We start from the raw sequence: 19856 nt of genomic DNA on the forward strand, positions 1-19856 counted from the left end.
TACTATATATAATTTGAAATTTGTTCAAAGTATTTTTCTATATCATTAAGAGTTCTTAATAGAAATGGTGAAACACGTAACTTCTCAGAGCTTTCCACATTTTCAACACTTAAGATTAGCGATGCCCTCCTTGTTCCACAGTACTTTGCTTATGTAACACTTATGTGAAGTTAGTGCAATGTCAATGTCACTGTCTTAGCTCACTTTTCTTTACCACTTGGCACACAATACAGTGATGCATACATATATTGGTCATGTACTCAATACATGTCTATTTAACTGGAGAAAGAGCTGCAGAGACATTTGATTTAAAATTTCAAACAATATACTGTTGATGGTAATGTAAAATGGCATAGTTTGGTTCCCCAAAAGGTTAAAGAGAGAGAGTTACCATATAACCCAGCAGCCCTAGAAATATGTCAAGGGAAATGAAAGCACACATTCAAACAAAAACTTGTACACAAAAGTTCATAACAGTATTAACAACCTCAAAGTGGAAAAAATTTAAATGAATGTCAGGTAACACATTAGCTAAACAAAATATGGCATATGCACACAAGGAAATATTATTACTGGACAATAAAAAGAAATGAAGTACTGACACATGTTACAATAAGGATGAATCCTAGAGGCCATGTTAAGTGAAAAAGTTCATTACAAAAGACTACATATCACATGATTTCACTTTTATGAAATATGCAGAATAGGCAAATTTAAAGAAACAGTAGACTGACAGCTGCCTACGCCTATGAGGACTGAGAGGAAATGAGAAGTGACTTCTAATGAAATGAGAAGTGACTTCTAATGAATATGGCATTATTTTGATGAAATGTTTCAAAATTAACTCTCTGAATACTTAAAAATATTTGTATTTTGTACTTTCAATGGATAAAGTATACATGGTAAGGACACTGTAGCTCAGTAACATTGTTTTTAGAAAAATTCATAAACTTAATAAAAATATTTCAAACATACAAAATACAGTGAATTTGTCTACCCATGACCTAGTTTTAATAAATTTTGCCACATTTGCCTTAAATCATCTACCAATGGGGACCTCACTCTGATCCAGTTGATGGATCCTTTCAGAGGTTTGATGCTTATTCAATCACAGTGAATCGCTTTATACTACTACCACATATGTATGTATCCATAACAAATATGTAAGTTTATTTTGCCTGGTTTGGAATGTGATAAAAATGTGAATCATATATTATTAATTTTTATTGCAATATAGTGTACACAGGAAATTCACAGGTACTTAAACATAGTTTGGCAAATTTTGATAAATATATGGTACTATTTATGTTCTTTCTATGTGTCTTCTTTGGCTTAACCCTGTATTGTTAAGGTATGCCCAGCTAATTATGCACAGCTGTACCATTTTGCTGAACGGCAATCTACTATATGTCTATACTACATCTTCTGATGATAGACATCAGGCTTCTTCCCAGGTTTTCCTACCTATTAAAATGTTGTTATGTAGATTCTTGTACATAGCAACCTTCCTGAAAATAATGCAGGTGTTTCTCTAAGGTACATACTGAAGAATAAAATTGCTAAGCTATGGTATTTGCAAATCTTATACTTTATAGATAACGCCATATCATCTCTCAAAGTGGCTGTACCAATTTAGATTCCACAACACTCACTAAGAATTTTTGTTTTTCTCTCTATCTTTAAATAACACTTGATATTACCAGAATTTTTAATATTTGCAAGCTCAATAGATATGGAATTAAATTGCATTATTGTGATTTTAACTCGCACTTCCCAAATTACTACTGAGGCTAACCTTTCCTTGTATTTATTAAACATTACTTATTCAAAGATTTGTTATAAATTATGTTCCCAAATGAAGTTGATAATAAATGATTAATGAAAACTAACACTTTGCTTTACTTGTGTTTCTTAAATTACTAGGAAAGCTGGTTTTTATATATTAACCATGGTGTTTCCTTCATTATGAATTACTTATTTATATCCTTAATATATGATTCCCATTTTTATCACATTTCAAACCAGTGAAACTCATGAAATGAATCTGCATGAGTTTTTAAAATATAAGGGACATATATTTTGTCATATTTGACTAACTGTCCTAAGTCTGTCTTTTAATTTGTCTCAACATATAAAGGGCTTCAAAGTTAAAAGTATTCAAAATTTTCTTGCCCTCGTTTTTTTCCCTTTTTTTTTTTTTTGTGGGACCCTCGCTGGTGGCCGGAGAACAAACCGGCGCTGCAGAGGCTGTGGGCAGCCTCGCAGCCCAGCGCTCAACAACTGCACAACCAGGGGAGACCCTCCATTTTTTTTAAAACTTAGAATGTCTTCTATTCAGTGATTGTTTTTTCCCCCTAATATTACATGATATGGGATTTTTTTTCTTCTACTTCTATCTGGATATATATGATATATAACAAACTGATTTAATATACTTAATTCATTATCTACTCCACCATTGAACATATAAGTTTAAAAAGAAAGAAGCAGAAATGGCACCCGGTAACTGTCTAAATTTTAGACTGGGGGGTGGAGGTCTTCTTTATTACTTAAGTTACAGTCTGAGTCTTCTTTGGAAGCAGGAGAATCAAAGTTCATAGGAAAGTAAAAAAGCAAGATAATTTGGTCAGAGTTAAAATTATGAGGATTTCCTCCGCTTTGAATGAATACAAAGTAAAATGGGGATGATAAAAGATCTAAAATAAATAAATAAAAAGGTAACAACTATGGTGGAGAGAGAACAGAAAATATGGTAAATAAAATTAATAAAAAATATATAGTCTCAGTAGCTAAACTTTATGGTTCTTCTATAACTTCAGTTGTAACTTTGATCATACTGTTTGTTTTAAAAACTCAATTGCTCTTTTTCCTGAAAAAGATATTCAAAGAGGAAAGCTGCAAAGGAGACCGTTGGGTGGCAGAAAATAGATTGCTCTAGGGTTGTAAAATATTTGGACTCAAAGCAACCATTCATCTATTAGAGTGGCTTGAACCCAGGCCTGATTCATTTTTGAACTGTTACAATACCTAATATATTTATTTCACTCAATAAATATTTATTAAATAGCTAGTTTATGCAAACTGTGATAAAGAATTTTTATCCACAAGCATTGGAATAAACAAATTCATATTGCTTGTCATTGTCATTACTATACTTACTATCAACGTTTCTATTAAATTGGAATAAAGGAGGCTTTCCACCATACTGATCTATAAAATTGTATCAAGGAGACTAAGTCTGAAAAATCAAAAAGCTTACCTTACTGACACCAACTTCAGGGATTCGGAGAGTATGCTCCATATCTTTTTCTCTGTAGATTTAAGTAAAATGTTTTTTAACAATTTTTGAAGTATATATGAGTACTTACACTGATATGGAAAGAAATTTTTAAAAAGATTATGTTAAAATGCAAGTCTCTATCACAGCAAGTCCAGTTTCCTTAATCTTACTCTAAATTTCCTATCTGAAACAAAGTTTCAAAATTACTTTTATTCTCTGGTACATCTACCTCAGGCTAATAAACCACCAATAGGCATAAAATAACTTTGGTACTAACATCAATCACTATTCAGATCTTTTAACTTAGATGTAAAAGAAGAATAGTGGGCCTCCCTGTTGGTGCAGTGGGTTGAGCATAGTGCTGTGAAGCTGTCTGCAGCCTCTGCAGGGCCATTTCAATTCCCAGCCGGCCAGGGAGATACCCAAATGGCGCAGCAGACCTCTCCTGTCTCGCCTGCTGCTCCCCTCAGCAGTGTATTTCAGTCAGTCTACCTGTTCTGTTCCCCGCTCGGTCTCTGGTGAATCCTCTCATCTTCCCGGGCCTCTGGCCTGTACCCCAGTTCTTGTACAAAATAAAAATCATAAAAAAAAAATAATAAATTAAAATAAAAATAAAAGTAGAATAGTATTCTTCAAGAATTTAAAATTAAGACAGTCTATAGAATCTGAATTAAGGATAAATTACCTTTCCCATTGAAAAGAAAGGAAATTATCCTACCTCTCTCCCAAGCTGGTTAAAAGTTACAAAGGGATAAAAGAAAAGCAGCACAGAAGGAAGTCAATACTGGGTTTAGTTTAATGAACAGACCTAAAAAGGGCAGAGCAAAGGGTAAGAAAATGACAAAAAACTCCTTTGTCTCTTTGCCTAGGCAATTCCTTTTTTGGGACTATGAAGTCACATTGACTTTTTTAATTGACTTCCAAAAACAGGGGACAAAAGATGTGTCAAGATGTAGCTTGAGTGCAGGAGGGATGCCCTTTTCTGCCTTTTCAATAAGTACCTTGCACATCTGACAACAAATCAAGAAATGTACAAATCACTGTAATTATAAATCGTAAAGCAAACATTTTTTTACCTTCCAATCGTAGCAGGGTTTACAGCTGTAATGATAAAAAGTGATCCTGTCTGCAACACCGGTGATCTAATAACAATTACTCTAATACATGGGGGCCAAATTTTTTCTTCATCTGTAAAGAAATAAGTGGGTAAATAGTCTCATTCATTTACAATATGCCATTAAAACAGTTTTTAAAAATCGGGCCTCGGGCCTCCCCGGTGACGCAGCGGTTGAGCGCTGGGTTGCGAAGCTGCCCGCAGCCTCTGCGGCGCAGGTTCGATCCCCGGCTGCTCCCCGGCCACCGGAGGAGGGTCCCACATGGCGCGCAGACCTCTCCTGCCGCCCGCTGCTCCCCTCAGCAGTGTACTTCAGTCCTTCTGCCTGCTCTGCTCCCCGCTCTGGCTCTGGTGAATTCTCTCACCCTCCCGCGCTTCTGACTGTACCCAGTGCATGTATAAACAAAACAAACAAACAAACAAATAAATAAATAAAAATCGGGCCTCCCTGGTGGCGCAAGGGTTAAGATGCAACCCATGAAGTTATCTGCAGCCACTGCAGCATGAGTTCGATTCCCAGCCAGCCAGGGAGCAACCCACACGATGCAGCAGACCTCTCCTGACTCGCCCACTGCTCCCCTCATCAGTGTACTTTAGTCAATCTGCCTTCTGCCTGTTCTGTTCCCCACTGTCTCTGGTGAATTCTCTCACCCCCACCCCCCACACGTCTGGCCTGTATCCCAGCTCTTGTATGCATAAATAAATAAATCTTAAAAAAAAAAAAGTCTTTAAAAATCAGCTTACATTTTGGCAGATACGTTGAGTTATTAACATTTTTAACTGTATTGCTCTTTTACAATGACTAGACTGTATTATTTATATAAAATTAAAGAAGGGTTATTTACTCACCTTCATCCTCAGTATCTTCTGCAGTTACATTGTCTTCACTGGTAGTATCTTCATCATAACTGTCTTCAGTCTGAGAGTCTGTAATTTCACCTTCTTCTGGCTCACTATCAGTCTCTATGATTTTCTCATCTTTAAACAAATTTGAATTATAGATGTTTTCATTAAGAGGAGATTCTATAGTTTTTCCAGTAACTGGAATAGTGAGTTTAGGAGGACTATTTTTGTAATGACTATCTGTTTTGATCTTCTTTTTCACATTTGCAAAATCTTCTCCCTCACCGCAGTTCACGTGTTCAACACTGGATGCTTTTTGATCTTCTGAATTCACATCCTGGAAAGGGGTAGGTAAGGAGACAGGGGAGAATAATCTTAGATATGAGCAACTTATAATGTTTAATCTTAAGTGTTTCAATGAATTAGTGAAGATACATGTGCAGTGAAATAAACAATAGCTATTTTCTGTACCCATTCTTCCTCTCATATTCCCTTTCTTGGTTAATGATTTTATCATCCACTTACCATCCAAATAAAAAATGTTATGTGATCTTGGACATTCCCTAGAATAACACTATTATAAAATAACCCACAAGGAATCAGTCATCAAATGCCATAAACTATACTTATAATTTATCTGAAATCGCTTTCCTTATCTATTTTCATTGTCCCAACAGTCCCTGTTGAGACCCTTATCACATATTGCCTAGACTAATGTTATTCAATAAAAATATCATGCAAGCCATATTTATTCTTTAACATTTTCTAGTAGTCACATTAAAAAGTTAAAAAGCTAAAAAAGAGGTGAAATTCATTTTATTAATTTAACCCAGTACTTAAAAAATAGTATCGACTATGCATGAAATATTTTCTGCACTTAAGTTTTCAAAATCAAGTTTAGTTTACACTTACAAATCATCTTAATTAGAACCAGCTGTATTTCAAGTGCTCAACAGTCACACGTAGCCAGCAGCAATTTTAAAGGACACTACAGGTCTAGAAAAAGCATCTACCCTAAATTCTCATTTTTAACTTTTAACCAATTATCAATCAACACCTCCCCGGTAGTGTAGTGGGTTGAGCGCAGTGCTGTGAAGCTGTCCGCAGCCTCTGCAGCGCGGGTTCGATTCCCAGACGGCCAGGGAGATACCTACATAGTGCAGCAGACCTCTCCTGTCTCGCCCACTGCTCCCCTCAGAAGTGTACTTCAGTCAATCTAACTGTTCTGGTCCCTGCTCTGTCTCTGGTGAATTTTCTCACCTTCCCGTGCCTTTGGCCTGTACCCCAGTTCTTGTATCAATAAATCTTTTTAAAAAATTATCAGTCAAAACACATTAAATACATAATTGGCTATTATAGCATAAATTTAAAGATCCAAATGTATTTCAGTAGATCTGACTGTTCTGCTCCCCACTCTGTCTCTGGTGAATCCTCTCACCCTCCACACCTCTGGCCTATAGGCCTATACCCCAGTTTTTCTATGCATAAATAAATAAATCTTTAAAAAAAAATCATTTGAAGATCCCTATACATTCTTTTCTCATTACCAGGGAGAAGAGCTTTCACAACTTATCCTTTTAAACAGTTCAACCACTAAGTAACAGGTAGGAGTCATTAAAACAGGTCTTAAAAGCAAACAGAACTGTTTTGGCACTTTAATCAAATAATGGTCTATTTTTAGGTATTGTCAGTGAAAATAAACACGGTCAAATTAGAGAAGAAAAAATAAATCCAACAGAATACCAATTCCATATGCAAGCTTCAGTGTTAAACATTTTAAACAATTTTTCTTGGTAAAGAAGAGAAAAACAAGAGACGAAAGTTCACAAGAGTCAAATACTTGCTACAGTTACACAACTGAATACAACAAATAAGCCTCCTTGTCTTGACTATAAACCATCAAATTTATCTGTCTAGAGCACTGAGAACATTCTCTGTATTTTCCTTCTTTCAATTTAACATTGTATCATAAGCACTGTTAAAATGCCCCCAGTCTTTATAACTCTGTTAAGGTCTACATGATACTTTTTCAATTAAATGTACTATCGTTTTCTTAACCAATATCTTGGGGGCATCTTAACTCTTGGTTTTCTTCTTCTTACACATATAACTATATACCACTTTTTTTTTTTTAAAGATTTATTTATTTATTTATACAAGCACTGGGTACAGTCAGAAGCACCGGAGGGTGAGAGAATTCACCAGAGCCAGAGCGGGGAGCAGAGCAGGCAGAAGGACCGAAGTACACTGCTGAGGGGAGCAGCGGGCGGCAGGAGAGGTCTGCGCGCCATGTGGGACCCTCCTCTGGATCGAACCTGCGCCGCAGAGGCTGCGGGCAGCTTCGCAACCCAGCACACCTAAAGGCATTTTTCTTTCTTTGGATTTGTAAAAAAAAAGAAATACTAGAAATGATACTTTCCCATAAAATACACATATTTTTATGCTTATTGTACAGCTAATAATGTGTTTTCCAACAAGATACCAATTCATACTCCTAAAAAATGTGTACCCACTGTATATTTGTCAACAATGGATTTTTTTTTAATATCTGCTAGTAGGTAAGAGATTGCTCAGCATGACCAAGAAAGTTAAACTTTCATCACATCTATTCACAAATTGTTTTTTATTTTATTGTGAATTGTGCACTGACAACTTATCAACTGAGAGTCTAAATGTTCTAAATTATGTAACACAAGAGTATTTTATCTGCCCTAAATTTACCTCCTTGTACTTTTTCATTCCCATGTTTGGCCCGATTGAATGCTGTTTCAGAGATTCTAGTATCGTATCTTTTTTTTTTTTTTTTTTTTTTTTGTGGGATCCTCACTGGCGGCCAGGGAATGAACCAGCGCTGCAGAGGCTGCAGACAGCCTTGCAGCCCAACGCTCAACCGCTGCGCCAAGAGGGGAGGCCCTAGTATCTTGTTAACTTAATGGTTATGTTTGAAATATAGTCACTGATTTTCAGCTTCTCACATATTTTGGCTTAATTATGGTACCACCAGTACATAAAGCTTAAAAATTATGAAGACATTACCTTGTCCTCATGTGTTGTGGAAGAATCTGGATCCTTTCTTTTCTTCTTCAATTTTTTATCTTTGCTTTGCTTTGTACCACAAGACTGATAAGGTTGTAAATCTACTCGAGAATGAAATTGATAGCGACCACTTTCTACATCGCAGTAGTAATAAATTCCAGTGGAAGGATCATAATATAGTTGATTTTCCTTTCAAAAATAAGAAAACAAGTTCTATTCATGTGAGATGAAATAAAATAGAAAATTAAACTTAATAGAAGTTGTCTAATCAAATACAATAAATGTTTCTTTTAAAAATTGTAGTATTTTCTGAAGATAATGAATTAGGTAACAGAATGAAGAATGTTTGCAATTTCCCAAAATACTTTACCAATCAATATCTTCTCTAATTTTCCTCATGTGAAAAATGAATACATTTAAATACTAAATTAAGTCATAGTAAATTAAATTGACAATACTTGACTAATATTTAGCTTAAAGAAGCAGTAGTTTCATATGGTTCAACTTAAGACCATAATAAAAAAAAATGGTAAGAAACCTTTTAGAAGTCATGGAAATTGCATCAGAAAAAGCTAAGCATATAAAAGCAATTCCAGACTCATCATCCTTAAGATTAGGCAATAATGGTATAGTACTATAAATCCTCAAACCTTCTTCTCAATGTCATAAAACAAAGATTTGCCTTTTTTTTTTTAAAGATTTATTTTTTATTTATACAATAGCTGGGGTATAGGCCAGAGGCGCAGGAGGGTGAGAGGATTCACCAGAGACAGAGTGGGTAGCAGGACAGGCAGAAAGACTGAAAGCATTGCTGAGGGGAGCAGCGGGCGAGACAGGAGAGGTCCGCCGCGCCATTTGGGTTTCTCCCCGGCCAGCTGGGAATCGAACCTGTGCTGCAGAGGCTGCGGACAGCTTCACAGTGCCGTGCTTGGCCCACAAATATTTACCTTTTAATGTTCATGACTAAAAGCCCTGAGGAAAATCTTGAAAATAAAGTTAAGCTCACAAATACCACAAAATAAGGTTCAATAGAAAGAAACCAATAAACAAGTGCCTTTGTACTAATTAACTTTATAGTAAGTAACTAAATAAGACTTACAAGTAAAACAGTTATTCAAAAATAGATCTCGGGCTTCCCTGGTGGCACAAGGGGTTAAGCACAGCACTATGAAGCAATCTGAAGCCTATGCAGCATGAGTCTGATCCCCGGCGGCCAGGGAGCAACCCACATGGCAAAGTAGCCCTCTCCTGCTTGCCCGCCACTCCCCTCAGCAGTGTATTCAGTCAGTCTGCCTGTTCTGTTCCCTACTCTGTCTCTGGTAAATCCTCGCACTCCTTCATCTCTGGCCTGTACCCCAGCTCTTAAATGCATAAATAATCTTAAAAAAAAATAGATCTCAGCATATTATGGATAAAACTAGAAATATAAAGTTATATAACATCTACATTTATTAAATACTGGCCAGAACTCTTGAACCACAACTTAAAAAAAAAAAAAACCACATACACACACACACACACACACACACGCTTTTATATTTTTTTTTTATTTACAACATAAATCCATGCAGACCAGATCTGAAAACATACTATTTTAGATTAAGTGATCAAACTTTACTGAAAAAGAATAATTTATTTTTCTAACTGTTGATAATATTGCAATTTACTTTCTTTAATATATTTTGCAGTTTTCCCTTAACTAAAACATCAAATGGAAGCTTTCCAATCTTTATATGTAGTGACAGAAATACAACTTGAGATAGTGCTAGAAATAGAACTTTCATAACTCAAATCTTTTTGTCTGTTATGTTCTTCATTCCAACATATATAGACATTTCCAAAAATGTAAGAATAAGCTTATTTAAAATAAAAGCTAGCACAATGAAAATGGTACACTAAGGAAGTCTCTAATTACTAAGACACAGCATACAGAATGTAATTAACCACACAAAAACATTAATTCAAAAAGATACTTGCACTCCTATGTTTACTGCAGCACTACAATAGCTAAGATTTGGAAACAACTCATATCCTCAAAAACTGATGACTGGAGGGCCTCCCCGGTGGCACAGCGGTTGAGCGCTGGGTTGCGAAGCTGCCCGCAGCCTCTGCCGCGCCGGTTCGATCCCCGGCTGCTCCCCGGCCACCGGAGGAGGGTCCCACATGGCGCGCAGACCTCTCCTGCCGCCCGCTGCTCCCCTCAGCAGTGTACTTCGGTCCTTCTGCCTACTCTGCTCCCCGCTCTGGCTCTGGTGAATTCTCTCGCCCTCCCGCGCTTCTGATTGTACCCAGTGCTTGTATAAATAAATAAATAAATAAATAAATAAATAAATCTTTAAAAAAAAAAACAAAAAACAGATGACTGGATCAAGATGTGGTGTACATACACAATGGAATACTATTCAGCAATCAAAAAAAGATAAACTCAATCACAGCAACATGTATGGTGCTAGAAGGGATCATGCTCAGTGAAATAAGACAGAAGGAAAAAGAAAAATACTAAATGGTTTCACTTATAGGAGGAATGTAGGGGAACCAAGTAAGGAGCCGGGGGCGAAAAAAATAACAACAACAAAAAAAAAACTAGCAGACAATCATAAATAAGAAACATTCTATGAGGGAGGGAGAGGAAAAGGGTCAGAACAGGGGAGATAAGAGCGCAAGGGCCTATGGTGTATGTTCAAGGGTGAATTGGTGGTGGAAATTTTACGGGGAAAACGTAATTATGTAAAAGATACAACTAAAAATATATATATTTAATAAAAAATAAAAGAATGTATGTCTGGAGGAAAGACAGGAAAAAAAGGAAGAAATAACAAAAAAGTCGGGCCTCCCCAGTGGCACAGCGTTTGAGGGCTGGGTTGCGAAGCTGCCCACAGCCTCTGCATCTCCGGTTTGATCCCCGGCCGCCCGTGAGGGTCCCACATGGCGCGCAGATCTCTCCTGCTGTGCCCAGTGCTCCCCTCAGCAGTGTACTTCGTCAGTCTGCCTGTTTTGCTCCCCGCTCTGGCTCTGGTGAATTCTCTCACCCTCCTGCACTTGACTGTACCCAGTGCTTGTATAAAAAAATAAATAAATCTGTTTTAAAAAAATAACAAAAAAGTCATATATTTGGAGACTCTGTACTGTCTTAGAAACCAAATAAGTAATAGCTACCCTCTTTGATAGTGAGAGTTTAAACATGAATTCTCTGGGTATTAATTCACAATGTCAATTAGAATAATCATGGGGATGATCTCATATGATCTGGCCCTCAAGAACTGCAAAATATAGTGCCCAAAAGTGGCGCATACGCTCATCATTCCTAACTAATAATAAACAAGCTACAGAAAATTAAAAAGGAGACTCCCTCTGAGGTCTCAGATGGATTCATAAAGATATTAGTATTTGAAATAATTTTTTTTAAATCTCATCCCAGGGCCTCCCAGGTGGTGCAGCAGTTGAGCGCTGGGTTGCGAAGCTGCCCGCAGCCTCTACAGCGCCGGTTCGATCCCCAGCTGCTCCCCGGCCACTGGAGGAGGGTCCCACATGGCGCGCAGACCTTGCCTGCTGCCCGCTGCTCCCCTCAGCAGTGTATTTCGTCGGTGTGCCTGTTCTGTTCCCTGCTCTGTCTCTGGTGAATCCTCTCACCCTCCCACACATCTGTCCTGTACCCCGGTTCTGGTATAAATAAATAAATCTTTAAAAAAAAAAAAGTCTTGAGATACTTACAGAATCATAATAGAAGCCAGTGCTATGGTCAAAATACAGTCCAGTACTTTCATCGTAACTAAATCCAGTCTGTGATACAGCAGCTTCTGCTGCAGCTCTCAAGCTTTCAGCTAATGATGAACCTTCTAAGGATGTATCTTCCGTTGCTAGCACAGATGCTGACTCCTAGGTAAGATACATTCATGTCAAATAAGACAAAAACAACCTTATATTGATTTTAAAAATCAGCAGAATTTGAAACAATAAACTTAAAGTCTATTTTAAATAAGACTTCTATTTCTGCAATGGAAAGTGATGGCTATTGATTACAATCTGATCCACTTTAAAGAATATTTACTAATATGTCCGTTAATTCAATTCTGACCCAGTTCTGAAGGCACTAAAAGTAGGTGAACATTGCTCAAAAATAAATGCATATTACCATCAGGAAAAATACACAAAATACAGAATCTTAAATAGACAAATAACCTAGATTCTTCAATAATTATAGGTTCAAAGGGGAAAAGCTTTTTGAAGAGAGGAGAAGAAAACTAGATTATGTGAGATAATTCATACATTAAGCAGGTGCACTGCATGAATCTTACTGAGATCCTGATTCAAATAAATGTATAAAATTTGTATAAAATTTATAAAAATGTATAAAAATGTATAAATAATGTATAAATAATGTATAAAATTGTATACAAATGTATAAAATGTATAAAATTGTATACAAATGTATAAAATTCAAACAAATTTATAAAATAGTCAGAAATATCAACTGTGAGAGGATATTTGATATGACACATTTAAAAAAACAGGTTTCTAAAATTTTTTGGTTTGGTTATAATATACAAATTTACTTTTTTGTACAAAACAAATTTTGTTGATGTATATCATAAATTTTTGGAGCCCCCCAAAAAAGGAAAACAATTAAGGATACAAACTAGTTCTAATTTTTGTTTCTTAAAAATTGTAATATGGGCCTCCCGTGGTGGCACAGCGGTTGAGCGCTGGGCTGCAAAGCTGCCTGCAGCCTCTGCAGCACCGGTTCGACCCCCGGCCACCAGTGAGGGTCCCACATGGTGTGCAGACCTCTCCTGCCACCCACTGCTCCCCTCAGCAGTGTACTTCGTCAGTCTGTCTGTTCTGCTCCCCGCTTTGGCTCTGGTGAATTCTCTCACCCTCCCACGCTTCTGACTGTACCCAGTGCTTGTATAAATAAATAAATAAATAAATAAATAAAATTTGTAATATTCACTGAATAATTATATACCAAATGTTTACAACCCTTGTATATGCTGTGATAGACCGAAGAAGTCTACTTTTTACATAACAAAGAACAAGTCTCGGGCATGAACAGTTTCATATTTAGCATTTTATACCTGTGAATTTGAAGAAAAAGGGTCCTCTTGTCCACATTTTACATTTTCCGTTACATTAGTACCAGCGTAAGCATCATTTTGTATTTCTGACTGGTCTTTATAATTAAAAGCAGAATCTTCAATATCCTGATCTTGCTGAACTGAGAGTTCAGTCACTTTATTTGGAAGACTGACATCTTTATAGTATGTCTGGTAATAATAATCTGTAGCGAAATAAATTGGTATCATTAGAATAGTGAATATGAGGACTTAATTACAAAACACTGACACTGAACACAAAACAATGCACATTGCAAGTAAATCATATTTTTGTAACTGTACACATTTAAAAGATTAAAAAGAATGGTGCATAAAAATGCATCTTTGATTCATATTTAGAGTTGTCAAGTTGAAAAAAGAAAAAAGGAGGTAAGTAGATTTGGACTTTCAACAGCAAAAGTAAAAAAGAAAACAATACAACACGTAGATATGTAATATAAATACCACTGCTGTGTTTAGCAATTTCACTATATTATGTACTGAATAAAACAATACAGGGGCCTCCCTGGTGGCACAAGGGGTTAAGTCTCAGCACTACGAAGCTATGTGCTGCAGTAGCTGCAGAGTTCAATGCCCCGCCAGGAAGCTAACCCACATGGTGCAGAAGATCTCTCCTGTTGCGCTGGCTGCTCCACTCAGCAGTGTATTTCATTAGATCAGGCTGTTCTGCTCCCCACTCTGTCTCTAGTGAATCTTCTCAGCCCCCCTCCGCACCTCTGGGCTGTACCCCAGCTCTTGTATGCATAAATAAATCTTAAAAAAAATAAAACAGTGCTAAGCTTAATAGGAAAGACCTTTCTTGTGATCCCTATTTATTAAAGCTCAGTTGTTTGGCTACTTTGCCTCTTGATATAATGCCACCAATGAGGCTATGGTGGAGGGCCACCACTGCCACAAGTGCCTAAGAGACCGTACTGAATACAATGCTAAATGAAATGCATCAACAAGAAAACAAGTTACAAGAACAAGAACAGTCAGCTATTAGAGTGAATGGCTCATGAAATGAAAAATTATTCAGTGAAAACGGCAGCATGTAGTGTAAGAAGGAAAATTTATTTCTGCCTTTCCACCAGAAGGAAAAAATACTCAGAAAAATACCAAACCACAGGGAAGTCAACATACAACATTATTTAGCTTGATGTCCACTTCAAATGTAAAGAAAGCTCCATAGTAGTAGTAAAAAAAAAAAAAAAAAAAAGCTCCATAGTAGTATGTTATGACTGTAACTGAATTAAGCTATCTTTATTATAAGCTGAATACCTGAGCTTGACCAAGGAGGGTGGTTCTCTGTTTGCACTTCTACATCAGACTTTTTATTATCTTCATTTTTCCCACAATGGAGTATTTTACTGAGTTCTTCCACCTGAAAGAAAACAAGATTTTAAGAAAAATAAATCATATAGCAATCTATAATATAAGCACAATCCTCCAAAATTACAGGAATTATTTATCATGCTAAAAGTTTTAGGAAAGTACTAGTAACAGTGAGTTTCCTTTTCAGAAAAACTAAAATTACTACAATCAACTTTCTTTTACCTTTACACTTACAAAGATGTTTTTATTCTTACGCTTTCTTACTAATCCTCAATATAACCTCTCCAAAACCCAGATCAACTAAATTAAGTAATAGGACTTTGTGAACAGGAGCCTTTATTTCTAACAACTAAGAATATTTTATACTAACATTTTAGCCCTCCAGTAGTTCTCCCTAAGAATTATAAAAATAAACAACATATTCCCATTTATTGAATAAGTTATCTAGTACAATTGTGTCCATTTGGCATTAAGTATACACTGAATATATTAATGTCACTCACATGCTCTAATGTAGTTTACTTTTTCTTTTAATAGTGTTATGTTTAAATAGCTGCAGCAGAACTAACAGGTGACTGCCTCAGAGAGGCATCTGTCCTCTCTGTGCCTCACTGAAATCAATTGAAAGGATGCTATGGAAGCATGCTTTTACAAGAGCAAGAGTATGGAAATACCCATAAGCAAAAGAGGGCCAGCCTGATCAATATACCTCAGTTGGACAGAATCTTGATGTGAAACAATATCTATTAGACAAATGAAATGAACTAAAAAACAAGTTTCTAAATAATTCTTTAAAGATTTAGAGCACTTAAAAGAAAAAGGTGATTGACAGTAATAATATACAGATTCCTAGGCACTTAATAAATTATCATATCTGGAGCCACCCTGGTGGCACAGGCAGTTGAGCGCAGCACTGAGAAGCTGCTCGCAGCCTCTGCAGTGCCGGTTCGATCCCCCCCGGCCTTGAAGCAACCCACATGGCGAGGCAGACTTCTCCAGTCTCGCCCGCTACTCCCCTCAGCAGTGTATTTCGTCAGTGTGCCTGTTCTGATCCCCGCTGTCTCTGGTGAATCCTCTCAGCCTCCTGCACATCTGGCCTGTACCCCTGTTCTTGTATAAATAAAATAAATCTTTAAAATAAATAATCATACCTGCTGCTTTTATCTATCAGGGCTATAACTAGGGTGAAGCAAGCAAGGCACTGAGGAAGCACTTTAACTTTCAGCTTCATGCAACTATAATGTTTGTACCTGAGAATAAGGGTCCCAAAAAATATGTGCCCTAGACTACTTACTGCCCAGTCCTGGCTCATTTATTTAATATCTGCTACATGCTAGGCACCATTTGGCACTTTAGATAATATCCCATTAAGTCTTGCAACCTCTTTACAGGTTAGTTGTCCTAATCCCCATTTTACATCTGAGAAACCTGGATAAGTTGCTCAGGATTTTCTTTTTTCTTTTTCTTAAAGATTTATTTATTTATTTATTTATTTATTTATTTATTTATTTATTTATTTATTTATTTATTTATTTATATAAGCACTGGGTACAGTCAGAAGCACGGGAGGGTGAGAGAATTCACCAGAGCCAGAGCGGGGAACAGAAAGGGCAGGCTGACGAAATACACTGCTGAGGGGAGCAGCGGGCACCGGAGGAGAAGTCTGTCGCACCATGTGGGACCCCCACCAGCAGCTGGGATTGAACCGGTGCTGCAGAGGCTGCAGGCAGCTTCACAGCCCAGTGCTCAACCGCTGCGCCACTAGGGGAGGCCCTCAAGATTTTCTTTTGATTTTCTATAGCGACTCCAAAGTCACTATACACACACGTACACATATTTACGTATATCTGTATATATGTGTGTGTGCATATATATATATATATATATTTTTTTTAGGGTCTCTAAAAAAGCAGTACTTTAACAATTTAAAATTATGAAAGTTTTTTAAAAGGCTGTCATAGTTTGCTATCCTTCCACCACAATATTCTGACCATATCTATAGTTTCTCAGCCATTGTCTTTACCTATGCATTGAAGTGGTTCAAGAACTAGTTGTTGAGGGCCTTCCCCGTGGCGCAGCGGTTGAGCGCTGGGTTGCGAACCTGCCCGCAGCCTCTGCAGCGCCGGTTCGATCCCCGGCTGCTCCCCAGCCACCAGAGGAAGGTCCCACATGGCGCGCAGACCTCTCCTGCCACCCGCTGCTCCCCTCAGCAGTGTACTTCGGTCCTTCTGCCTGCTCTGCTCCCCGCTCTGGCTCTGGTGAATTCTCTCACCCTCCCGCGCTTCTGACTGTACCCAGTGCATGTATAAACAAAAACAAACAAATAAATAAATAAACATGCCTCTATAAAAAAAAAATTAAAAAAAAAGAACTAGTTGTTGAGTAAACAATACAAATTATCTATGTCATAGTGAGGACACAACTCACTGCCTTTCAGCAATTATTTTCATAAATCATTTTACAGCAAAGTGCAATAAAGTAGGATGACATTTTAGTATTCAGCCTATTTACATGGTTTCAAGAAATGCACCAACACTGTTACATTATTACAAAGGACTAGACGACAGTTTAATTGAAATTAATAATATGTGGAAATAACTAGTCAGGAGAGTGTGCAACTGCCCAGCAAATCAAACTGGAAAAAAAATATACTATTTAAAAATAAAATTATGGCCGCTTAAATATTTGCCCTTACTGTGGTTCATGAAAATGAAGTTAGCTACTTGGCACCTTTAACAAAGACAATTACATCTTCCTTGTCAGAAAACTGAAGATAAAGGCCCAGAATAACCACCTTACACATGTATACAGTTCAAGTTTGTAAACTGTAAAAATTCTTTCACGCTTAATTTGATTTATCCTGTGGGGTACTAGCACATTCTCATTTTATGGGCCACTGAGACCGTATGCGTTCACATAGTGATAGATGGAATTCTGGTTCAAGTCAGGCGCTTCAGCAAACTCGAAAAGTGATCCTGAATAAAATATTATAAAAGTGCAGACTGCCAATGGCACGTTCCAAGTGAAAATGAAGAAAACCTACCTAAAGTGTTTCGTGCTATTCATGTCAGCCCTAACTGCAGCTCCCGCATTTAACTAAATGGAGTAATCCGAACTCTTAAGGCTTGCCCCAAATACACTTAAAATCTCCTCGCACTGAACTTTGCTTCCTTTCAAGTGCACTACAGAGAAGTGCTGGGTCCCTGCCAGGGGTCCTTGGGAAGCAATCAGAGGCTTCAAACGTCTCCCTAGCCTGGCCGGGGCCAGGGGCTGGACGCGGACTGCACACCTGGGTGCGGAGCTCCTGGTTGTTGCTCTCTGCGCTCTGGTACAGCCTCTCCGTGTGATGCAGCAGCTTCTCGATCTCCCGCACCTGCCGCTTGCAGCTCCGCAGCTCGCGTTCCAACTTCTCCACCTTCCGCCTCAGCTGGGCCAGCTCAGGCTCGGGGGAGGCGGGTGGCGACACAGACGACGACGGCGCCTCGGAGGCCATGGGGTCTGGCGCGAAGCGGCCCGTGGGCTGCGCTCAGGCTGAGGCGGACTCCGGAGAGACCAGAAGCCACGGGAGCGCGCGGGCAGCGAAAGGCGGCCTCATACTCGCCCGGCCGCGGCGGTCCCAAGCCATGACGACCCGAAGCTGTCGCTGTAGCCGAGAGAAACCGCAGGCGTCAGGCGAGAGGACGGAGGATGGGCTCGGCCCAATCCCACCGACTTTGAAACAGGAAAACTTTATTAGCAACTACCTTCCCCAGCGACCGCTGAGACAGCCGCTGGAGCGCTGCTGGAGTGCGAGGACCAGAGAAGGAAGGGCCAGAGACTCTGGGGCCGTTTGTCTGCTGAACCGGAAATGATGGCGCTGGGTGGTGGGCGGGGCCGTGACGGAAAGGGACGCGACGGCAAGAGGCAAGGGCCCCACGGCGCACATGCGCACTTTCTGCGAACTGGGCGCGGGGTGGTAGGACTGCGCGTGGAGAGCTGATAGGAAAGGGTCTCCAAGGCTTGCAGAAATAGGGAAGCCCTCAGACTTCTGCTCTTGCCAGCTTTCAAAAAATTTTTTTTTCAAACTTTGCACAGAATGCACTTTCTGGCCCTTTGTGCTCTTTAAATTTTATTAATATTTTTTTGTTGTTTATTTTATTTTATTTAATAATAAATTTTATTTTTATATTCCCCATACAATTGCAACCCCCCCCATTTTGACCCCAATCCCTCTCCTCCCGCCCCCCACCCCCCAAAAAAGTGTCTCTGGTTCATAGTTTTTTGTTGATTTTGATTTTCACTTTCTTATAGTTATTCATTTTCCTGGTCCGTTATTTAAGTTTTCTAGATTCCTGCTATGAGTGAGACCATCCGGTATTTTTCTTTTTCTTTCTGGCTTATTTCGCTGAGCATGATCCCTTCCAGCGCCATCCATGTTGCTGCAAATTGCATGTGTTTATCTTTTTTGAATGCTGAGTAATATTCCATGGTGTATATGTACCACATCTTCTTGATCCAGTCATCTATTTTTGGGCATTTGGGTTGTTTCCAAGGCTTAGCTATTGTAAACAGTGCTGCTATAAACATAGGGGTGCAGGTGTTCTTTGGAATTGAATGACTTGCTTTACCATGCATTTATAATACTAGGTACGTCTGGTGACTACAGTTTCACAGCTCTATTTGTATATGAACAATTGTGCACTCACCACCTCAGCTTTGTACTATTCACCATTATTAAATTGATCCCCCCAACCCATTGCTTCCCCTTTTCTCTCCCCTCTGGTAACCACAGTATTTTTATGAGTGTAAGAGTTATTTTTGTCGTATTTTGTTTGTTGCTTCATTTATATTACACGAGTGAAACCACCTACTATTTTTCTCTGACTTTGACTTACTTTTGCTTATCGTTTTCCTTTAAGTTTCATACATCTTGTCCCAGAGGGCAAGACTTCAACTTTATAATAGATGAGTAATATTCCATTGAATGTATATACTTCAACTTCTTTATCGAGCATTCCATCAATAGGCATTCAGGTTGTTTCTGCATCTTGGTTATTGTGGATAGTGTTGTAATAAGCACAGGGTGCACATATCTTTTCAAATTAGTGTTTTCATAGAGTTTTGATAAACACCAAGAGTGAAATTTTGGATCATATGATTTTTTTCTATTTTCAGC

General features: G+C 38.2%; 1 protein-coding gene across 1 annotated transcript in view; it reads right to left on the bottom strand.

Moving 5' to 3' along the window:
* AGGF1 (angiogenic factor with G-patch and FHA domains 1) overlaps nt 1-18194 on the bottom strand; it is a gene marked incomplete at its 5' end in the record, with an annotated part of 28663 nt that extends 10469 nt beyond the window's left edge. Inside the window, 8 exons of the mRNA XM_084233079.1 lie at nt 3260-3311; nt 4357-4468; nt 5244-5574; nt 8274-8462; nt 11985-12149; nt 13349-13551; nt 14648-14750; nt 17991-18194. Of these exons, the coding sequence (XP_084089205.1) occupies nt 3260-3311; nt 4357-4468; nt 5244-5574; nt 8274-8462; nt 11985-12149; nt 13349-13551; nt 14648-14750; nt 17991-18194 (1359 nt within the window). The remainder of the gene's footprint in view (nt 1-3259; nt 3312-4356; nt 4469-5243; nt 5575-8273; nt 8463-11984; nt 12150-13348; nt 13552-14647; nt 14751-17990) is intronic.
* Between the last annotated feature and the right edge of the window lie 1662 nt (nt 18195-19856).

Source organism: Talpa europaea, assembly GCF_964194135.1.
Source record: "Talpa europaea genome assembly, chromosome: 5".
Classification (NCBI taxonomy): domain Eukaryota; kingdom Metazoa; phylum Chordata; class Mammalia; order Eulipotyphla; family Talpidae; genus Talpa; species Talpa europaea.